This window comes from Phalaenopsis equestris, unplaced genomic scaffold, assembly GCF_001263595.1.
Source record: "Phalaenopsis equestris unplaced genomic scaffold, ASM126359v1 Scaffold000235, whole genome shotgun sequence".
Taxonomy (NCBI): Eukaryota; Viridiplantae; Streptophyta; class Magnoliopsida; order Asparagales; family Orchidaceae; genus Phalaenopsis; species Phalaenopsis equestris.
In genome coordinates this window covers 311,333-335,309 of record NW_018164677.1, presented here as the reverse complement: position 1 = coordinate 335,309, position 23,977 = coordinate 311,333, and the positions used below count along the sequence as shown (strand labels likewise).

General features: G+C 32.8%; 1 protein-coding gene across 1 annotated transcript; it reads left to right on the top strand.

The window, feature by feature from the left end:
• Window positions 1-6,074: 6,074 nt before the first annotated feature.
• On the top strand, window positions 6,075-23,888 carry LOC110023914 (transcription factor MYBS3-like). Its single transcript, XM_020723569.1, is given in 4 exon segments — window positions 6,075-6,445; window positions 6,447-6,571; window positions 22,602-22,810; window positions 23,197-23,888. Coding segments are annotated over 4 exon segments (933 nt in total). The 5' UTR covers window positions 6,075-6,302; the 3' UTR covers window positions 23,653-23,888.
• The last annotated feature ends 89 nt before the right edge of the window (window positions 23,889-23,977 follow it).

Here is a 23,977-nt window from a genome sequence, read left to right as displayed (position 1 = left end):
AGGATACCGGCTCTCACTTCGGAGCTCCCACGTTCCCCTCGCCTGAGGGCTAACATCTACATTTCAGCACCCAAACGATAGGACAGAATTGAGGATTTTAGTCTATCATTCTAAAATCTCTAATTCTACGTCCGATAATTTTATTTCCCGATTTATTTGCACCCAATTTTCAAGGACTTTAACCTCCCTAAATCTTCGATGTAATATTTATTTTAGTTGTAAAACTCAACATATTTTAACAAATCAATTGGCCAGATTAAAAGTAAATTAAGATCGAAGTAAAAAAGATCTTCACAACTTCTTTAACATTCTCATGGGTCAACCAATTCAAATCACCATTTCACAAAATCTCAAGACAAGGAGAAAGACAGAGAAAACTACTCAGAACTCATGGAGAATATACGACAAAACTTAGAACTTATATATAAAAGCAAAGTCATACAAACTTCAATAAGTAAATACCACTTATCTTTAATTCCTACACAAGAAAACTCCTCAAAGTTCCTCTGAATCTCTTCTTTTCTTTACAACACACAGAATTCTTCTTTGAAGCGGCAAGGAGGAAGAAATCTCTCACTTTCCCTCCACTCTTACAATCTCTCGAAGAATTCATCACAATACTAACTCTAAATTCTACAAACAATAAAAACTCAGCGGGCACCACCATGGGGCTCTGCTTTTTTTTCCGGCACAAATGTTTCTCTTAAAGTTGTAGAAGAGTTTTCTAAGAGTTACCTAAGCGTCCTTTCAAAAATCGTTCACATTCAATACATCTGTTAGGAGAATCGTCGTTCTTGCCGTCGGTGGCCTCAATGGTGCTGTCGGCGGCCTTCTAGAATATTTGATTTTGAACTCTCAGAAAAACCCGCGCGGTGGGGTCGATGGCTCCGTCGGCGCCCTAGTTCAATTCTGCACATTTTGGTCTTTTTTGCTCTAAATTCGCTCCTTTTTGCATATTTTTGCTCCAATGACCATAATTCAACATATCTGCAACAAAATATCAAAAATATCATTCTTTAAAGTGCAATATCATCAATAATAATATAAAATAGGCATGAAAATCTCAACAAATTTTTCCTTGGCCACATATCAATACCTTTCTTTTCTAGTATTCTCCAAAGAACTTCTCTTGGAACCTTATCATAAGGTTTTTCTAAGTCATTAAAAATCATATATGTAGATCCTTCTTAATCTCTCTTACTTCTCCACCATACCTCTCAATAAATGTATAATTGTCATAGTGGACTGATTATGAAAAATATTTGTATCACATCTTAACATATGTTCAATTACTCTCTCCCATAATTTTACCCATAATTTTAATGTATAATAATTTTAATGTATAACATATTAACTTAATTCCTCTATAATTTGCACACTCTTGTGCATCCACTTTATTCTTAAAATTGGGAACCAAAATACTTTTCCTCCACGTTTTAGGCATCTTTTTAGTTTTTAAAAAAATATTAAAGAATTTAGTAAACCAAGGAACTCCCAAATTTGATCCTAAGTATTTCCACACTTTAATTAGGACGTCAAGTCCTACTGATTTTTCACTTGTAGTTCTCTTTAAATCCATCTCAACTTCCTTTTTATCAATGCGACTGTGGAAACAAAAAAAAAATTCTTATTAACAATATTACGATAACTAAGATCGAACTTATTTTCAAAAAGTTCATTGAATAGTGTATCAAAATATCTTGCCCACCTATCTTGAATATCGTCCTCTAAGAAAATCACTTTTTGATATTCATTTTTGATACTTTACTTGAATTATATCTTTAATTTTCTTTTCTCTTTGTTTGACTACTTTATACGTATATTCTCTTACCATTTTTAGTGTCTATTTTATTATAAAGACCACTAAAAGTACGATTCTTAAAGTCACAAACGATTTTATTAGACTCCCTATGGGCTAACTTATATTCATTTTGGAATTACTCATAAGATATTTTCCGCCATTTTTAATATCATTTATATTTATTCTTCTTACTCATATAAATTTTTTTAAAACTTATATCTAAACCTACTTGAGAAACATAAACATATATAATATTAAAAATCCTAGTATCAATAATAATCTTTTAAGGCTATAATTCTATTTCCAATTCTATTAATCTTCCTAACATTATTTTTCATGCTCTTTTCTATAATTACAGCTTCGCTATTTCTAGTGCGACTGTTGCATGAATACCGATGTTAAAACCTAAGATATCAATCTCCTAATCATTTTCCTTAACCCAATTAGGTTCATGAATGCATAAGATATTTATTTTCTTATGAATCATAATATTAACTAATTATATTAATTTACCTGTGAAAGTAACTATATTCCTATGTTCTATCATGATATTAGTTTCATGAACTAATTTTTTTGTCCGCATGATCCGTGCATAATGTCGAAACCATTTTTTATTTTGACACTACACATGGGCCTCGGTGTAGCGACCTTTGCATATTTTTCACTATATTCAGGTCCCGTTTGGGGCAGCTTATTGGTGCGGTTGTGTTTCGAAAATGCATCAGGTTTGTTTGGGTAAACCGCTTTTTGGTAACTTATGTATTTTGAAAACGTTGAAAACAACATTTTTACGGTGGCAACTTTCTGGCTACGGTCTGACTTTTCTAAAAAAATAAAAATTTGTAATAGCCACCGCACCTAGTTTATCAACAGATTTTTTTTAACCAGTTTATCAGCAAATTATTAAATAAGCTGCAGCTACCCCAAACAGACTCTCAGTCTACACATCACATCACTTTCAGGGGACACCCTAACAATTACACACTAATTTAAAAGATTCATGTCATGATTTTTCGAGAAAAATTTGCACATACTGTTGACTACCTAACATAACCTTTAACTTTTTTGCATTCGAGACTTGAGATCCGATAATAAAATTGTTATCAACGAATTTATTATGCGTGCTACAAAATTATTTATGGTGACTAAAATTTTCTAATGCTTATCTCAATTCAGTAAATATTCATAAACTTTAATTCCAGTTTTAAAAAATATATGAAAAAATAAAATATCTAAAAAAATATATATTTTACGGAAATAGAGTTCCAACTGATTTGAAGAATTCTAAGAACCTTCGAAAGCTGAGTAGAATTGTAAGAGGACAAGGAAAATAGATGGAAGAGCATAATCAATGTGCCCAATTAAATTTTTGAAGCAAAATAAATAATTTGAAAAATATAATTTGAAACATAGATGAAGTTTAGGAGGTGGACATTTGAATGCCAATTTAGTTTATTTAATCATAAAAAATATAATTATAGGGAAAGTCTTCTTTTCATGAGAATGAAAAAAAGTTACAACGATATATAAAATGTGATATGAATTCTATAAATTTACAAAAAAAAGTTTTATAATGTGGTATCGAAATTTAAAGATGATGATTATTATTATTATTATTGTTATTATTATTATTATTATTATTATTATCATTATTATTATTATTATTATTATTATAATAAGCTGTTTTTAGTAGTAATATAGAAAATTTTTGACATAGTTTTGAAAAAAATATTTGATACGGATACCGCATGCTTCAGAGATGTATGCGGTGTCCGATCTTCGCAAAGATGTATTTCGGTGGGCTTCACTTTCAAATTTTTTTTTTTTTAAATTTTGATTGCGTTGATCGACGATTGATCGACGGTGGAGATCGGACACCGCATGCATCTCTGCATGCGGTGTCCGTATGGAATAATTTCTCCATAATTTTTTACTAAAATTCTTTGAAAAAAATTAGAAAATATCCCAAATATATTTAGTTGGATATCAAAATACAAAATAGTCGTAAAAATATAAATCACCACCTTTCTTTCCCTGCATGAGTTGTTTATTCTAACCAAATTTAATTAATGTGCATGATAAGTAGAGTGGCATTTAAATATTTCCAAAAATTAGCTATTTAAGCAATTCAATTTTTTTTTTTAGTAGGATGCAGAGAGGAATTTTTTTGTTTGAAAAGAATATCGTATAAAAAATATTAAAGAGCAAAACTTTTGAATTCATGTTCGAACATGTTTTATACTTGTGGTCTTCTTTATCACTCTCGCTGTTTTTTTTTTAGTAGGATGCAGAGAGGAATTTTTTTTGTTTGAAAAGAATATCGTATAAAAAAAATTAAAGAGCAAAACTTTGAATTCATGTTCGAGCATGTTGTATACTTGTGGTCTTCTTTATCACTCTCGCTAGCGATTTATCAAATATGGTCAATAAGTACAAGGCCATGAAGAAAATCATGCACATAGACGCCACATTAAGTGTTAGAGGAAAAGAAGTATCTTAAGGTAGGGGTAAACTCAGGTAGGATTCAGGAGGGCAATTCCTCCCCCTCAAATTCAAGTTTTTAGTTATATGGAAGAGCAATTTAGTCTTCTTCTTCTCTGGAAATGTCAGTTTTTCCCTTCATTGCCCTGACCCCTCTTTAAGGCGGTGACTGGCTGCATCGTTAATTTCGTTAAGTAGGATTTATGAAATCCAGTAAATCCGGGGTCGTGAGAATCAAAACTATTAAATCCATATTTATATCGCAAAAGAGAGAAAACTCAAGTTATCGGTGCCCCTGGTTCACGGGCGACTTTCGGCCAACGAGGTAAATGTCGACGGAGAGGAACCTGAAGTTAGCAATGCGAGCAGTGTTAACTAGTTGAAAGTGGCGTATGAGGATCTGGAAAAGAAAGAGCAGGCCGGCTACGTCTACGATCGATGGCTAAAGTGTTCTCCGCCGCCGAAACAACGCGTTGGCTTGCTGCTCCAGCAACAAGACCTGCATGAGAGGCATATGCACAAGACATGTTCGAAATCGCAGGAAGATTTTAGGAACCTCAAGAGAATAGGAAAGGAAGTTGAGAGAGGTAGTGTTTTTTTTAACATATATTATATTATATTAAATATGTATCTTATATTATATAATTATATAATATTTATATTAGTATATTACTAATATAGTATATTAATATGGTATTATTATTAATTTATTATATATTATAATTTATTAAATTTAATTTTTTCAAATATCATAAATTATATATATATAATTAGTTTAAATTATTTAATATTTCGAACAATAATGATTCGAACACGAATGAACGTATTACTGTTCGTGTTTTGTTCGTTTAACTAGTCGAACGAAAAAAAAATTGTTCACATTCGTCTCGTTTACTTATCGAACGAATTGAACACAGATTCGACGAACCGAAGACGAACTATTCGCGAACAACGAGTTTTTTTTACAGCCCTATCGGTGGGCGACTTTGACGATTTTAAAAAAAATTATTTATTAAAGTATCGATTTAAAATAATAATTTTTTTTTTAAAAAAATCATTTTAAAAATTTAGCCTAATGAGACACCACCTAATTTCTATGTATTTATATATTCTTTTATGACTTTCTATTTAAAAAGTTGAAATAGTGATATTTTTAATCTAATATAAAAGATTTGTATGGTGCAATTGTGAAAATACCAAAAAAAATTAAGTTTAGGTGATATATAATACAGAAGAGTTAGATGGCATACATTTAAATTTATCAAAATTTTAGGAGAAGCTCTTTAAAAAATCTATTTCTATGAGAATATTTGCCGTTTTTTTTTTTTTTAAACTTTAATGACCTTATAAAATTATTTAAATTTAGTTTTAATAAATTAAAAAATTCATGTCCATCAATAAACAAGATAATTGTCTTAAAAGCTAATAAATCTTATTTAAAAATTTCAACAAATTTAATCTAAAGTTCATATATAAATCATAATCTCTTGACTAAATATAGATGTTTAATATATATATATATATTTATTTATTTATTTGTGATTTTTGGTTCATTGATATGTGTGCTTGATTTAATTCCTTTTCCACGCTTTCTATGTGGCGAAAGTATTATATTTTCCTTGTGTTGCTTTAGCTCCCATTGTGTCTTAAAATTTCATGAATCGGACGTTTGGTTCCTTATGTTGTCTTGCTTCTTCTTTAGGGGCATATATATTAATAATGTTTGAAATTGCCACGAACGTGCGATATTTCGGGTCACGAGGTGACAAGATAAAAGATATCGGATTTCAACTTTCGACTTTTGTCGTCACTGTATTTATCTCATTATCTGCTACTTTGCCCAGACCGCGAAGCAGAGCAAAGCAGCGCGGCGAGCTCCCATTGCCACCGACGTGGTGTCCTCTCTATCCTGCCAAAGCTAACCAGACCCTAATCTTTGTCTGGTTCCAAACTCACACCCCACTCTAATCGGAACCCTAATGAACCGATCAGGCCAGGGATCGGTGGGGGGGCGAGGAAGATGACGAGGAAGTGCTCGCATTGCAGCCACAACGGGCATAACTCTCGCACGTGTCCGAATCGCGGAGTGAAGCTCTTCGGCGTACGGCTTACGGATGGGTTCATTAGGAAGAGCGCGAGCATGGGAAATCTATCGCTGGCTTTTTGGTGGACCCAGCGGCGGGGGGCCCCCTGCCGATGGGCCGGAGGTCGCTGGAGCAGCGGCTGATGGGTACGCGTCGGAGGATTTTGTTCAGGGGTCATCTTCTAGCTGCCGTGAAAGAAAGAGAGGTTAGGTGAATGGTTTATGGTAGTCATTTTCTGGATTGTTTTTGGGTGATCGTCTTCTTTTGTGACAAAAAAAAAAAATCCCTTCGACTTTTAGGTATATGCTGATTTAATACTCTGTTTTTTATTAAATAAGTGGCAGATAGAGTTTGATGGAATTTTCTCTTTAAAGGCTCAATTTCTTTTGTTTGATAGAAAACTACATATGATTAAAAATAATAATAATAATAATAATAATAAAAACAGCTATATGAACTGTCTCAATTTCCCGATGGACTGATTAGAAAATGGCAACTTCTCTATCACTTTCGTGTATGATTACAATAAAAAACCTAGTAATTCAGTTTTCGTTTGACATTATATATCTTCCTTATTTGTCCTGTTTTACTTTAGTAGTTGAACGAAGCAGCTCAAGCATGCTGCCCTTTAAAGGGAACTAGTAACGAAGGGAAAATGCTTTAAATTTGGTTGGATTTTCAGAAGCCTTAACATTTCAAAAGAATAAATTAATTCTTTTTTGAATAAGAGGATTTCCATCTAAGGTGTTTGACTGACTAAAACTATTATATCCATTTTCATATTCATGTTTTTTATTGGAATGCTTATAGAAACCATCATAGGAAGTTGACTAGGACATTTCTATGCCAAGGGCTGACAAATCTGAATTGCAAAAACATGACCCTCATTAAAATGAAAAGCAAAACATTGTAGTTGAGCTGCAGCATTGGGGATTGATAGGTCTTAGGAATGCTTTTGATAGTTTTGATAATGTAGGAATGTTGAAACAGCTATAACAAAAGGAATTTTTACCTAGCAAGGCTTCAAGTGGTCTCTAATGGCTCCTTACTCATTAGTGAAGATAAGCAAAACATTGTAGTTGAGCTGCAGCATTGGGGAATTGATAGGTCTTAGGAATGCTTTTAATAGTTTTGATAATGTAGGAATGTCGAAACAGCTATAACAAAAGGAAGTTTTTACCTAGCAAGGCTTCAAGTGGTCTCTATTGGCTCCTTACTCATTAGTGAAGAGATGACTTCTCACCATTTCTAGACGGGTCACATTATTGTTGTCTGGGGTTTGCTAGAGCAAGAAATTGTTAATCTCGTTTAACAATCAAGTTTAACACATGATTAAATGGCTATTTATAGGAATGACATGACTTAGAATATTGCTTTGTAGCCTTATATTTATTGAATATTGACAAATGAGTTTCTTTCTCTAAATAAAGAAAGAAAAGTCAAAGCATTATTAGAACAATTCAGTGCTTAATCTGCTGCAATGTTTTAAAAGGGAAGGATGTATGGCAAGGTGTAATTTTGAAGGTTTGAGGGCAAGCACATAAATTTATTATTTTTAATCATTGATAAATAGGAAAATTTGATTAATATATCAATTATATGGGAAACATCAAAATAAATTGTAAAGACATTACACATAGTTTATATTCAAACTTCAATTGACACAATCATGTAAGTCAAACTAAATTAGACAGCAAAATGAGACAAGATAACTAATTATGCACTTCTTAAGTCCTTTAATTTCCAACCTTTCTCTAATCAAGATTCACAAATCAGATGTAAGTTCAGGTTTTGGGGCTTCAAATTTAATTTTGGGAACAATTTTCACCTCATCATAATTCTCATCTTCTACTATAATTATCACATGTTTTCCGTTAATTTTGTTGCTTATTTGAGGGATACAAATGGGCACATGATGTCTTGTATGCTTTTTGCTTTGTTGAAAAAGGGGAGCTTAATCATTTATGCAAAAATTAAAGCCAATGATATCATTAGTAATTTTTTAATTAAACAAATAAAAAGATTAATTATAACATACTATTGTGTAATTTTTAAATAATTTATGTTAACTTGCCTTTTGGGCTTTATGCCTTATCAATTGGGCATACAAGATGCGTGGCATGCGGCTCATGCACCCCAGAGTGGTCTCTTTACCTCTGGCATGATGCCTCCCCCAATTTTCTTGAGGTAATTTTGATTTTTTTTTCACCATAGGGGCTTCCCCAAAAATTTCCTTTTTATATATTGATTTACTTTTATAACTGGTGGGGCGGTAAATGGCCTGGTAAGCTCCATCAACTCCCTTGAGTCAAGAATTTTCATTTGGAGAGTTAAAATCTTAGTACTCTTGAAAACTTAAAAGGCAAATGAATTTGCCCTTAATGTGCCGTCCATGTATCATTTGATACTAGATGCTTTAGCCAACATATTGGATATTTTTGAATGCCATATGACCCACAAGAATTCTTATTTGTCACAATTTGATAGTAGGATGTACATAAACATACAAGTGGAAGCGACAATTTTGACCGAAGAAAAACCTAAAATATAATAGGTGTTTTGATTGCACCTTGATAAATCAAGAGATTTCTACAGTGGTTGGATTGATTTGAATGCATAAGAATTATGACTAAGGTTCTGTTTGGGATAATTTTTTGTCTATTTTATGTTTCAGACCTCCACCGCAATTTTGTTTGGGGAATAACTTTCTAGAAATTTTTGTAGTGGAAAACTGTTTTTTTCTAACCTACTTATTAAAGTGTTGTAGTTGTAAGAAAGCTACTGTATGGTTTTTTTTTTTTGAAAAAAAAATTTATAATTCTCATAGCGGTCTTTTGAGAAGTTATTTTCTCCACCACAACTTTACAACCTCTTTTCAAAAAGCTACAACCACCCCAGACAAACCCTATACTTTTTAATATGATTGTAAATCTCATCGGATTTGGTTGGTAGTTTATTATTGGTGTATTGTTTTTTTTTTCTTTTGAAGGGATTTGAATCCCCGTCATCTCTTTTGAAGGCTATGAATAATGCCACATGAGTTGTTAATCATTGGTGGTTTTATTAGTGGAGTGCAACAAGCAAGCAGAAAAAATCTGGACTGTCATATTATGCCATATTATAATACCAAGTATTTTGATGAACAATTATCAAATTTTCATCATTTATTTCTGAAGTATTTATATAGCCATCATGTAAGTTATGATTGTGATCAACAATGTATGCAACACAATATGATCCATGCTCATGTGATTGAATGAAGTCTAAAATTTGTTCTATATATAGATTGTAAATTTGTCTGTGCAATTCAGCATACTTGAGAAATTCTTATTATTATTATCTCATGGAATTGACTCAAATGCAAAATCAATGCTAGAATTACTGCCATATATATTTAGATTCTTGCTTTAGCTCCAATGTATGTTCAAGGTTGGATTGTGTTTCAAGCATGACTTCAATTTCATGTTCTTGTTTGTATATAGGTTTTTAATTACTAGGATTTCTTGGTGGATCAACATCATTTGAAATACTACAATTGATTTTTTTTTTCTATATCTTTTTAGCATGTGGAAAAAAGATCAAAATGGTTTGGAGATTTCTTATAGTTCCCTTGAGATTCTTACCAGTCAATTTTCATGTTCAAGTGGCAGATGGAAGACACTATCATCCTTGAGGATGTAGTTCATTTTATTCTATGTAGTATTTGTAGTTGATTATACCCTTTAATATCACTTTTTTGTCAACTAATATCAAATTTTTAAATCCATTGTTGATTAGACATTCAATGTTGATCAAAGAGATTTTCTAATTTATTTAACTATGTTACAGAAGCTATTTGTTCTTGTCTTCATTAAATGTATATATCATTATCAATATTTTTGGGAGCATTATGATTATCATGATTATCATAATACCTATATTGAAGAGTTGCTTCCTGAGATGCCATTTTTTTTAGAAGTAATTGTATTCATGATTTAGTTTAATAAATGCAAAGGTGAAACTATTAGGAAAATGAAACCAATAATAATTATTTTGACCAAAATTCTATGTTAGTTATAATTCATGCTTGCATACACAAATCATATTTGACCATCTATCAATTTAGTTCATGCAAGAGTTAAAGGAAAATTAGTAGATTGCACAATAATTTAAATGATTTTTGTCATAGTTTTTTAACAAAATATTTTACGTTTGCTGTCGCTACCTGACACAATCCTCAACTTTTTCGCATTCAAAACTTTGGATCTGATAATAGTAGTGTGTAAGGGTTATTAAACTGGCACTCGGGTAGATCTGATAATAGTAGTGTGTAAGGGTTATTAAACTAAAACCCGGGTGTAGTGTTAAATAAGCAAGTGTTCCTACATTATGGACAAATGTGAGCAAAGAAGTTAAATGTATGAAATTAATATTAGGATAAGAACGTAGAATAAAGACACTTGTACAGGTAAATTAATGGAATTGCATATTATAGTTCATAGGAAGATAAATATGTTATATATTTAAGTAACTAAATGAGTTGGAAAAAAAATTAAGGAGATTGATAACTTCGATTTTAAACGTTAGTATTCAGGTAGAAGTCATATTAGAAATGATGTATGTGTAATTATAAATAAGATTTTAAAAGATAATATTATAAAAATTAATAGAATTAAAAATATAATTATAAGTGTAAAGATTATCATATACAAAGTTTTTTAATGTGATAAGTACTTATGTTCTCCAAGTAGATTTAGACATATGTTCAAAAGAAAAATTTTGGATTGACTTAGAAGTATCAATATAATGAATACCTCTTGATGAAAGAATTTTTTTTTTGAGAATATTTAAATAAACAAGTTGGAAGAGTGGTTGAAAATTTTAGTAATATTCATGTGGCTATGATTTTGAAGTGATTAATAAAGAATGTAGAGTCATATTAGATTTTGCTTTAGCTTATAACTTTATTATTGTTAATATTTTATTTGAGAAAAGAGATGAGCATGTTATCACTTATAAGAATGAATTTAATAAAATAAAAATTGATTATTTTTTTATGAGAAAAATATATCATTAAGTTTGTAAAGGTTTTAAGGTCATTTCAAATAAAAATTTGAGTACTCAATAGCAATTACTAGTTTTGAATTACAAGATGAAGGATTTGAAGATGAAAAGTACAATAAAATATTATCATAAAATTAGATAGAGATACTTAAAAAACAAATATTTTTTTTATTAATAAATTTTAGAATTGTAAGACTTGAGATGTTCATGAAGAAGCTGATATTATGAATGATAGAAATTCAAATACTATTAAGCAAGTTATAAAAGACATGTTTTGCTAATCAAAAGAAAGAAATTGTGAAAAAAAATAGTTTGTGGTGAAATATTAGTGTGAGAAAATATAAATGGGGCAATTACATACAAACCACCCGAAACTTGCTATTTACAAATCAACAACTTCTTTCATCCATTTCTCAAATTATCACTCAAATATCAAAATTCATGGTAACCCCCAACCCATGTTTTTCATTTTTATCAAATATCCGATAGATTGATCGTGACACGCACATATACATCGGTTCAGTTTAAAAAAAAATCACCTTGATGGTTAATTTATAAATATCAATGTTTCGGGTGTTTTGTATGTAATTATCCCTTTATAAAAATAGAAAATTTTGTTTTAAAAATTGGTTTAGATAGACAACTTTGGAGAAATAGAAAAAAAAGTATAAGGTGGCCTTTATAATATATTAGATATTAAAGATGATAAAAGGTATATATATAAATTAGTTAAACAAAGAGATAAGAAAAATAAAGAGTTAGTTCAAGTAAGTTGTATGAATGAAGAAATTCAAAAAAAAATATTTTTCTTAGATGAGGATATTCAACTTAAGTGGGTGAGATATTTTGATAATTTTTTTTAATGAAAATTATAAAAATACGAACAATTTTAGTGAGCTTAATATCATAAATGATAATAATTTTTTTTTTTTTTTTTTACCTTCACTTTAATAAAATGGAAGTTGAGAAGACTTTAAAGAAAATTAAATGTTAAAAAGCAGTAGTACTTCTAATAGAAATGTGAAAATATTTAGGAGATTTGAGAATTTTTTTGTTTTACCAAACTTTTTAACTTTATTTTAAAAATTAAAAAGATTTTGTTGAGTGGAGAAAGAGTCTATTGGTTCTTATTTTTAAGAATAAAGGACATGCACAAGAGTGTGCAAATCATAAATGAATTAAATTAATGTGTCATACATTAAAGTTACGGGAGAGAGTGATTGAACATATGTCACGGCATGATACAAAAATTTCTTAAAATTAATTTGGTTTCATGCCGAACAAGTTTACTATGGAAGTTATACTTTTTTTTGAGAGGTTTGATGGTGAAGTACAAAGAAATAGGATCTACATATGATTTTTTTATTGATTTAGAAAAGACTTATGATATAATTCTAAGAGAAGATTTTGGACAGTTCTAGAAAAAAAGGTGTTAATATTTCTTATACTCAAGTCATTAAAGATATGTATACTAGATGAAGAATTGTATATGGAATCTGTGTATATGGAATCCCGTTCGGGTTGAAAAATGACTCAAATAATTATCTGGTATGTAAACTAATAAAGTCACTTTATGGCTTCAAACAATCTCCACAAGTTTGGTTTGATAAGTTTGTGAATACTATGAAATCTAATGGATATATTCAATGCCAAGCTAATCATACACTATTCATAAAACATACACAAGGAGGTTGAAAAGCTATACTGATTTTCTTGGTAGATGATATGATCTTGAAAGGTGATGATGAAAAAGAAATTGAGAAGATTAAGAAGGTTCTTGCTACTCAATTTGAAATCAAAGATCTAGGAGCTATAAGATATTTTTTGGGTATGGATTTGGCTCTATTCAATAAAGAAAATGGGATATCCCAATAAAAGTGCATGGACATGATTGTTATGGTGTAAACCTGTTAAGACTCCTATTAGTTTCAATAAAATGTTATATTCAGGGGGGACAAAAACTCCAGTGAAAAATGGTGCATACCAAATATTGATGGAAATATTTATATACCTATCACACACTAAACTTGATATTTTTTATTCTGTCAACATTGTGAGTAAACATATGAATAGTCCAAATAAAAAACATTCAGAGATGATTTATGGAATATTAAGATTTTTTTAAGAAGAGACATGACCTAGTGTTATCAGTTAAGAAATTAGATAACAGGGAGGTAGAAGTTTATACTGATGTTAGTTGTGCAGGTGAACTAACGAGCATGAGATCTACATCTAGGTAATATTCTTATATATGGGGAAATTTTTGTCACATGGAGGAGCAAAAATCAATTATTGTTCTCTAGAAATTGTGCATAATTTGAATATCGAGCGCTTGCTTTGAGAATTTGTGAAGGAATGTGGAAAAAATGAGCTTTTAAAAGTTACGCTCAATCCCATAAAGATGTTCTGTGACAACTAAGCCGTCATTAGTATTACAAAGAACCTTGTGCATCATGATAGTACCAAACACATTGAGACACATTGAGATTGATAGAAATTTTATCTCTGAAAAGGTAAATGGTGGCATTATACACTTAGTCTACGTTCCAACTCATCGTCAAGTTGCTGATGTCTTCACTAAATTCCTACCTTCAGTCAACTTCACTGATTTGAATACCAAGCTGGGTCTTTACAACATCTATAACTCAACTTGAGGGGAGTGCGAAATTCCTTCCCTGTAGAAAAGTTGTATTAGGAAGGAATTTATTTCCTTATCTCAAAATATACTCCAATAATGGCTTTTTCTTTATTTGTACTTATTATTTTATGTTCTTCCCTATTTAGAGGGATTCCTATTTTATATGTATGGTGTATAGTGTACTGTTTGAGACAAGGTGAAGAAAATTATTTCTAGTTTCTACTACAAGACCTTTGGGGTTTTTGATTCTTCAATCATTGTCGGCATGTCCATTTCATCTAGCATCTCTTGATGAGTTTATTGGCATGTCATAGATGAAGATTCTCATTTTGAGCAGCTCTTATGCTAATGCATCTTACGATGACATCTAAGCGTTTAATGATGCACAATTCTTCATTTAGTTAGTTGGTGTCAAGTGGCTACTATGGTTGTGCTCCTGTCTAGTCCGATCATCTTTGCTCTTTGCTATCTATCAAAAGCACTGGTCTCGCTAGGAACTACTTCAGATGGACGTTTTCTAAGAGCATCTGAAGAACTGCTGTAAGCGGTGCCATTGTCATTCTTGTTTTCATGGAGAAATTTTTGTTGGTCCTCCCATCTCTTTTAGTTGTTGTGGAGGGGCATTGGCCAACAAAAATAATCCTTATTCTAAATTGTGAAGAGATCTCATTAATCATCATGGAGAATTCTGTAAGAGGTGGGATGGGCCCTGAGAGTTGAAGAGAAGCAACTCTCCTCACCTTCTAGATGACATGATTTTGTCAAAGTGATGTCCCTGATGTTGTCAAAGATCAGCGATCACTCCATGTTGCACTGCATATGTTTAGGCGTAAGTTCATCTGTTGCCATTGTTTGTCTGACTATTTTTCTTTGCTAATTCTTTGTTGGGGTCACAGGAGAACCGTGAGAACTGTTGGTTCGTGTCCATGAAATGAGAAGCTTGCTCTAGAATCTCCTCTAGCGTGGTTGGGTTCTTCTTTGCAAGTTCTTAAAAAGGAAGCTGTGAAGGCCCAGGGTGAAGGCCATTTTGGTTGTCCTCAGCTTCGAGTTGGTGAACTCCCAAGAAGCTTGGTGTAATCTTAGAATGTCTCTCTTCCCCTTTGCTTTATATGCAATAGGGTATAAGAAAATTTTAGTGGTCATTGGAAGCAGCAAATTCTACCACGGGCTATAGGCGTAGTCCGTTTAAGGATGTGATGCTGCAGAGCTGAATTTGAATGTTCACAATCCCTATTCGCATAATGTTATTAAGGGTAGCGGCAAAGATGCATGTCATGGCATCATCAAAGCTCTCAAGGTACTCAATGGGTCAATCAACTCCTTCTATTGATCCATTGAATGAACCTTCAACATTTTTGGCTAGATTTTACACAATATTTCTTTAAGGAATTGAGTATTGTTCTTGTATTTTGCATCGCTTGATGGATATATAAACATGGGATGCTTCTCCTACAAGTTGGTCATTAGAGTTGGTGTTATTGAGGGCAATTATAGTTGAAACTAGTTGGTATGGTTCTTCAGTGTAATGCTCGAAAAGTAGCGGTTCCATCATCTCAGAGTTAGCAGAAGCCCTCGTAGACATGTAGATGTTTAGGAGGACATCTGTTACAAGGACGCCTAACATAAGGGCAAAATTGGCTTTTGTACGCCTAAGGGCAATTTATTTATTTATTATTATTATTATTGTTGGGTATAAATAGGTTTGTTATGTCTAGGGTTAGGTTTTATGCATGAGATTGAGTTGTGAGTCTTAGGGTTAGGTTTTGGTAGAAATTTTCTTTTTTCTCGAATTCTACGAATTGGGAGAGATCACCAAGTTCTCGAATTGTAGGTGCTTATTGTTTGTGTGAGTTATTGAGATTATTAAAATAAAATTTGTGTTTGTCTTAAGTTTCAATGGAAAGACGTTTCGATTTTGACGACGAATTGTAACAAATTAGTATCAGAGCTCAAGATTATGAGTATCAGATCAGAAAAGAAGAAAGAATCGATCGAACTCGTTGCTTGCTGGCAAGGATTTCAACCTACCGACCTTGAGCCAACGTCTTTGCGTAAGGGTGGGAACTACGGTCAAAAGTTATTAACATTTCACTTTTTTCATGACCCGACTTGTTTCTTAGAATTAACTAAGGTGGGAACTGCGGTCAAAAGACATTAACATTTCATTTTTATTTTCTACAAAATGTTTCAGAAACTTTCAATATTAAAAAGAGTCACTAATCTAAAGTGCAATAAAATTAAATGTCCAAAAATATCAATATAATCTGAAAATCACATGTCAAACTAGGGTTGAACACTAAATGAAGGAAATAGTAAATGGAAACTACAAACATATCATAACTAGTATCTATTAGTTGTAGTCCTCTTGTAAACCAAATTTCTCATATCAGAAATATCAACCTAAAACTTTTCTTCTTCTAAAAGAGGACATTAATTGCAACTATAAGTATAACTTGGTGAGTAATTGTAATTTAATATGCATTAAATTCTCATGTTATGCTATGCGTGAATGATCAAAATAAAATATAGTTCATTTCAGTAAAACTTTAAATTTATTTATTGTTTTTTTACTTTAGGTATTTATCAATTTAGCCTATTTAATAATCATCACATGATTACCATCATACCTAAATGTATCCTTAAAAATATGCCCGTAGGAACCCTAAAAAATGTAGCTGAAGGTACCCGCAAATTGTACCTGAAGACATACCTTTACCATTTCCTTTAACGTTCACGGGTACATCGTATCCCCTACCAGTATCATCTGGAGGTAATCCTGTGTGACTTAAACATTTTTCATATGAAGTTAAAATCATTTAAAATGTACATTTATCAGTCTGTTATTTTTCTTCAATTCCTTGTACTATTTCAGACTTTTAAAAGAAAATTCATGAATGAAGTACTTGTTTTAGATCATTTATTGTGATTGTTCATTTAATTTAATATTAATTTAATGCGTAAAACAAAATTATCACTCACCAATGCTTACAAAAGATTTATGAAATGCTTCTCATCCATTAACTTCGTTGGACAACCACCTATATTAATGAATGCGCATATCATTTGATAAGAATCATATTCTTGTAAGAAATACTTAATCTATCTAATGACATACAATTAAAATGACAAATAAGTAATTATACAATTTTTTATCTTAAAAATTTTGTTTGCTTCCTTGCACAGAATTCTTCTTTTTCTTTTACAACTTTAATTGATTCAGCCTCTAATCTTCCACTTTTTTATCTCTGATTAATTTAAATGTGTCATTAGCATTTAGTAAGTAAACCAATAATTTCAATTTCAGGAAATTTACATCATAAAATATGAATTACCCAGAAGATTTGTTTCTTACCGTTCGCACATAGAGCCCAATTTCATGCAGGACTCAACTTCTTTCTCCTTAGCATTGCAATCTTCCACTTACGATGCCTGTTTCAAATAACTGTAAATTCACACTCATAAATATATAATCTTTTTATTAATTTACTTAATAAAAATCTTAAACTTACCTTAAGTTTTTGGTCGGCTGCTCTAATCCTTGCGCGAGCTCAGCAGTAGCAGGGAGCCTTCTTGTTACACGCAAGGCTCACAAACATCCTCTTTCCTCTTCGTCTAAGCAAGCACAATGCCAAAGCCATTTGACTAGGACTTGACTTTCCTTCCTTTGCTATGCGAGCACAACGTTGAAGGTCGCACCCCCTTGACTTCGACTCAACCCAGAGCACACCGCCACTGCCTCCTTCTTCCTTCTCTTCCTCTGCATGCACGCGAGCACAACTTCGTGCTTTCTCCTCTTCGGCTTCGACTTGGTCCAGGTTTGCCCTCGATGCGGCCTCTTCTCTTTCCTCTTCTTTCCTACTGCTCGACACTACAGAGTGGGCACACGCTTCATCTTGCAACTTCTTCCTTCGGCAACTAAGGCATGGTAGTTTCTTTTCTCGATCTCTTCCATTGTCTGTCGCTCGTTCTCTATATTGGTTCGAATGAGGAGTGATACGACTCTTATGGCTGCAGAATATGATGCGTGATATTTATGTATCATGGGTAGGTAATTGTTCGGACATACCACTCTGAGATGAGTGGGTTGCTCTTGCTCTTGTTGGCCGGGCTTATTTTCCTGGAGTAGTGCTAATCCTCGCAGATGTACTTTGCTCTTGCTAGATGCAGATTAATCAGTCAGTTGTGTTTTAGTTTAAGGGGGTCAGCTTTTGGCCACGGCTGGCTGCAACTTGAGTAGATTTGATGGATCAATTCAACAAGTGGATTGTTCAATTGATGGATTGGCTGGTTGGATGAAGAACTTAGTTGAGGAGCTTTTGGGCGGGATTTTGTATCTGAAGGAACTGCATAAGTTCAGAGAGATTGAATATACTTTCCATGTGGATAGTTCAATCTAGCGTGAAAAAACACACTGTGAAACACTTGGTAATGAAATAAGAAAGAAGCAATATGAACTATGGGATAAAAGATTTTGCTTGGACCACTCCTCGTGTACAAGAAGTTTCGAGGCCCGTCCTATGCTCTAAGTTCAATTTGCTGGATTACATAACCATATTGGCGTATATGTGAAGTTTGCTGTACCAAGTCCTAAGATCTCACCTTAATTTGAGAGAGAACATCAAATTTTACATTCAAAGGAAGTTATGTACATGTACCGTGGTTTAATATCTAGTCTGGATCTACTTTTCAGTGTTTATCAGAAGAGTTGTCAACTTCTTTGTGCTTTTGTGATCTTCAGGAACTTTATCAAGAAGTAGATGGGAAGCAGAGGTCCACAATAGTAGCAAGAAGGGGCAGAAATACTGCCGCAGGAATGAAAGAGATTTGTTGGCAACAGGATGGATCAGCAACAAAGGGGCAGCAAGAATGCAATTGATGCTCCTTGACAAGGTTCCGGTTGGATGTATCTTTCTTCAGTGGCAATGCTTGCTTTCTCTAGTTTTTCCAATTGGACTGATGGATCACAAGCATTGCCAGCATTTGGTATGAAGCTTGACGGATCACATGCATTGCTAGCATCAATTTCATCCAACACAGTTTTACAACATTACAGTGTCATTGATTTGAGGTTGGAGATTTTTTTAATTTCTTATAGAGGCGTAATTGTAAAGAGAAGAGAGGATTTTAGTGATAGTGGCCGCATCTTCTCTTTTTTAATATCTTTTTAGGAAGAGTACATATTCTTCTAGATGAGCTTGCAATCTCCACGAAGAGAAAAAAAGGGCTAAAGCAGCCTATTTATTTATTATGGCGAATGGCATGATAGGCTGATGCATTTTTGAAGCTTCATTGTATCTGAAGTTTGTCCTTAGTTTGAGTTAATGATTGGTCAGGTTGTCATTTATGATGATCTTTTTTATTGACTTTAAAGTGCCTTCGATTAATTTAGAGGGTACATTTTTTATTTTTTTATTAGTATTCAGTATTCCAACATATTGATAGGACGTTAGTGCAACCAAGTTGAATATGAAAATAACAGAAATGTTAAGATGTATTTATGGCAGTTTTAATTAGAAAGGATGGACCGATGGAATAAGAATGTTTGTATTACCAAGATTATGATAGTAGTTCCCATTAAAGATAAAATAGTTGAAAAATTGATATGAGGTTGTTCGAGCTTATATGCCTGAGTGCAGATGATGTACCAAAAAGGCGACTCGTTAGAAATAATCTGGCGGTACTGGGAAGCTAAAGAGAGACTAAATATAATGTAGTGTAGACATAGAGCAAAAGGATTAATGCGAAATATTGTTAATATTTTATAGCACTCAACATGAGTCGATGGAGAGGTGAATAGATGAAACTCATCTAAAATCTTAGGTGAAGTGATGAAGCTCATAAAAAAATCTTTATTATCCTATCTTTACCAAGGGAATTCTGGCTATAGCTTTGCCCCATGAAGTATTCGTTAAGTACTTTGAGGAACAAAGTGCGGTTGGTTTTGTTATTTGTTAGTTTTGTGCTAATGAGAGGGATGAGGAAGGAAACTTGCTTTTGCAGCTGCGCAACTTTAGCAAAGAGTTGTTTAGTTTGAAACTTGCTCACCATATTCTTTTGCAGAAGCTTAGCCTCTTAGGGTGCATTTGGGGCAGTTTATCACCTGTGGTGGCGTTTTGAAAACGCATCCGTAATGTTTGGACCGAGCGTTCAAGCAGCGGCCGTAAAAACACCGTTTAGATTTTACATTAAACGCAAGCAGTGGGTAAAACCCCGCGGGCCGCGTTTCAGGGAATATTTTGACGCTTCGCTTCCTCTAGCTCGTCTCTCTCGACGCTGAGGTTCTTGATGGAGAACTTCAGCTCCCCATCTGCAGCGCTGCCCATATTTGCAATGCCACTCATCTCCAATCCGATTCGTCATTCGCCTCTCTCACTCGAAGATTTGGAGAAGATTGTTGCTCTCCGCTTCTTCATAACGCTGAGGCTCCGCTTCCCCATTTTCCTTTCCTTTATGCAGAGCGAGCAGGGAGAGGAAAAGGATGGAGCAGGAAAATTAAAAAAAAAAGGAGAAGAAAAGGGAAGAAGAGATCATTCTGTTGTGGTAAATTATATTTTTGTTCCTTTTTTTTGGATGTTGGTGCCATTCCCCAAAATTTCTCAGTTTTCATAATTTTTTTTTTCGTTTTTTAGCAACAAAGTATCTTATGGATGTATTTGGGGTGTTAAAAATTTATCTGTAAAATTAAGATTTTAAATATACAAATAACTTAGAATTGGTTGGTATGTATGCAAATGCCCCCGAGGCTTCTCCCCACCTAAAAATAATAAAATAGTTTGAAATTTAATGTAATTTGATATAATTTCAAAATTTTGAACTACGACACTCATAATATACCTTCAAAATTTTATTTTTATTAAGTAATTTATATGTCATTGTTCTTGTTCAATAATTTATAAAAGTGTTAAAATAGTTCACAAATTCTTTAAATTGTGATGGAAATAGTCCCATAGAGGACTCAAACTTTAATTTTAAAATAATCAAGAGAGTATTTATTTTCGTACTTGTATAAATTATGTGATTATCCATAATGGTCATTTATCCATCATTAATAGAAATACTGCATATGGGCAGAATGGTCATTTATTCAAAAATAGTTGCAAATCAACTATTTTCCAAATGCATCAACACAAATCAAATAGTCAGTCAGCTTATCCGGATCAACTGTTGATCAACAACTTATCAGGATAAGCTGTTTATCTGAATAAGCTGGATAAGTTGAAACTGCCCCAAACAAAACCTTAATAATCAACTGTTGATCAACAACTTATCAGGATAAGCTGCTTATCTGAATAAGCTGGATAAGTTGAAGTTGCCCCAAACAAAATCTTAATCTGCCCGCTCCTTGCCCAAGGTTTGTGGAAATCTAATAAAATCCAAGTTTCGCTCCTGGGTGAGAAATTTATAGGACCGGTTATTGATAATTTGTTATTTTTAGTGTCAAATGACTCGTATATTTGTTCAGATTCTTTTACCAACTTGCTTTGCATTATTTAAGTTTGCTTCCCTCATGTTATAAATGATTAAATGCTTTGTTCTCCATGCAGGCGATAAGATATTGATATTTCTATTAATCTGTTCTATTCACCATGTTTTTGAATCAAAACTAGAGATCATTCTGTTGTGGTAAATTATATTTTTGTTTCTTTTTTTTGGATGTTGTTGCCATTTTCCCCAAAATTTCTCAGCTTTCATAATTTTTTTTTCTTTTTTCAGCAACAAAGTATCTTATGGATGTATTTGTGGTGTTAAAAATTTATCTGGAACTTGATTCCAAAAATTCATGTTCAGGCTGTCCAGAATAAACTGAGTTGGGTATGGTCAGATTTGGCATCCTAACCCGTTTAAATTTTCAAGTCGGTTTTAGGTTGACCGCCAAGTCGAAATTAGCCCGAAATTGACATCCTAACCTGAAATCAACCTGTAAACTTGAAATTAAACCGATACTGAGTTGAATTTGATCTGAGTAGTTGTTATTTCTTATGTTCAATGGGTTAGACAGGTCAAGTTTTGGTCAACGGGTTGATGGCTGGTGGGGTTCGGGTTGAACTTTCTAACCCGTTTAATATTTTGGTTCGTCTTTAGTTCAAGCAGTTTTAAGTCGGATCAATTTTGGGTCAGATGTAGGTGTTTCTGGTGAAATTAGATTTTTTTTAGCATATAGTTTTACTTGTTCATCAAAACTTGGATTGTTAAGAGGTCATTAGTCATAATTGGATGGATTGAAATTTTGATTTTAAGATTCAAGATCATAATCAACAGATCCTTTCATTATCTAGGTAGTGTTTTACTATGGATTTATTCATATGTATTTTCAAGTCTAGATGCTCCCACTTGCTTGAGCAGCACTCAGAATTATGTTATTTTGATTGTCTTAATTGAGATGTTTATTATTGCTTGTTACTTTGATTAGTTTCCAAATCTAAACAACTATGAGTGCAATGCCATATCAAAAGAATGAGTTTATTTCATGCTTTTTTAGAACCGTATTGTTTTCAGCTGTATCTGCTTGTTCAAAGTTATTTGGGTTTCGTTCTGTTTTATGATTATTTTGCAGGGGTGCCATGGACGGAAGCTGAGCACCGGCTCTTCTTACTCGGTTTGCAAAAGCTTGGCAAAGGAGACTGGCGAGGAATATCACGAAACTATGTAGTATCAAGGACACCAACTCAAGTGGCCAGCCATGCTCAGAAATATTTCATACGCCAAACTAATGCAACTAGAAGGAAGCGAAGGACTAGTCTCTTCGATATTGTACCTGATGATGTTAGTCCCATTAATCCTTTTTCTAGTTTCTCTTTTTTAAGCCTGAAATATTTATATTTTGGGCATTTACATACATGGCACACAATTCTAATGTCTTTACATATCTAACACCTAAATTTTCATATTTACACACGAAGCACTCAAATCTCTAATATCACATCAAAATAGCACTATTATAAGTTTTTAAAAGTGAAATACACATTTTCTTGCATAGGTTTAAAATAACAAAGTGCTATGTAAATATGAAAGTTAAGTTGTGAAATATGTAAATACTTAAGACTAGTGTGTGTTACGCAAGTAAATTTCTCTTATATTTTAGCCCTTAAGCACCGTATATATCTTTCCTACTCAACAAAATCACATCTTAACCTGTCCTATTATTTCAGACTGCAGAAACTCAGCTCTTTCGCATTAACTCTCAAGAACCTGAAACACAGGCCTGCAGTTCTACTCCAGCGCATCCGCCTGTGGAAGAGGAATGCGAATCAATGGATTCTAATAATTTAGTGGAAGAGGAAACACCTTCCATGATGCCAGAAGTTTCAGAATCACAACACATCCATCCAGTAATGTACCCAGCCTATTTCTCGCCATTTTTTTCGTTAGCACTTCCTCGGCTTGGTTGTGCAGAAGAAAAACCGGTTCACGAAATTGTGAAGCCAACTCCTGTACATACCCAATCTCCCATTAATCTGGATGAGCTTCTGGGAATCTCAAAACTGAGCATTGGAGAAACTGGAGCTGGAGAAGCCACTCCATTTATATCAGTAAATTTGCTTGGAGGATCAAACGGGCATTCTGCATTTCATGCTCGTACTACTGCATATCAGAAAACAGGATGATCCCTTCAAAGAGTTGGATTCATTATTTATGAAAGAAGAAGGTAGGTTTCGGTATCATTTCGGGTTAGTATTTGTTTGTAATATGCTTTTAATGTGGGGTAAAGTTTTTGGAAAGTTGTGAAAGTTGGCTAAGTTTTCAGCAATTTTTTCCAGTCATAGCTGTTCTCCCTGTAATGTTGTTATTCGCTTAATTTGGAACCATAAATTATGTTTGTTCAGCTTCTTCTGTGCTCTTTGTAGTTTGTAGTGTGAATTATCTTAAGGTTATAACTAATCATTTGTATTATTTTTCATATAAACTCTTATTCGTGCATCCACCCCAACC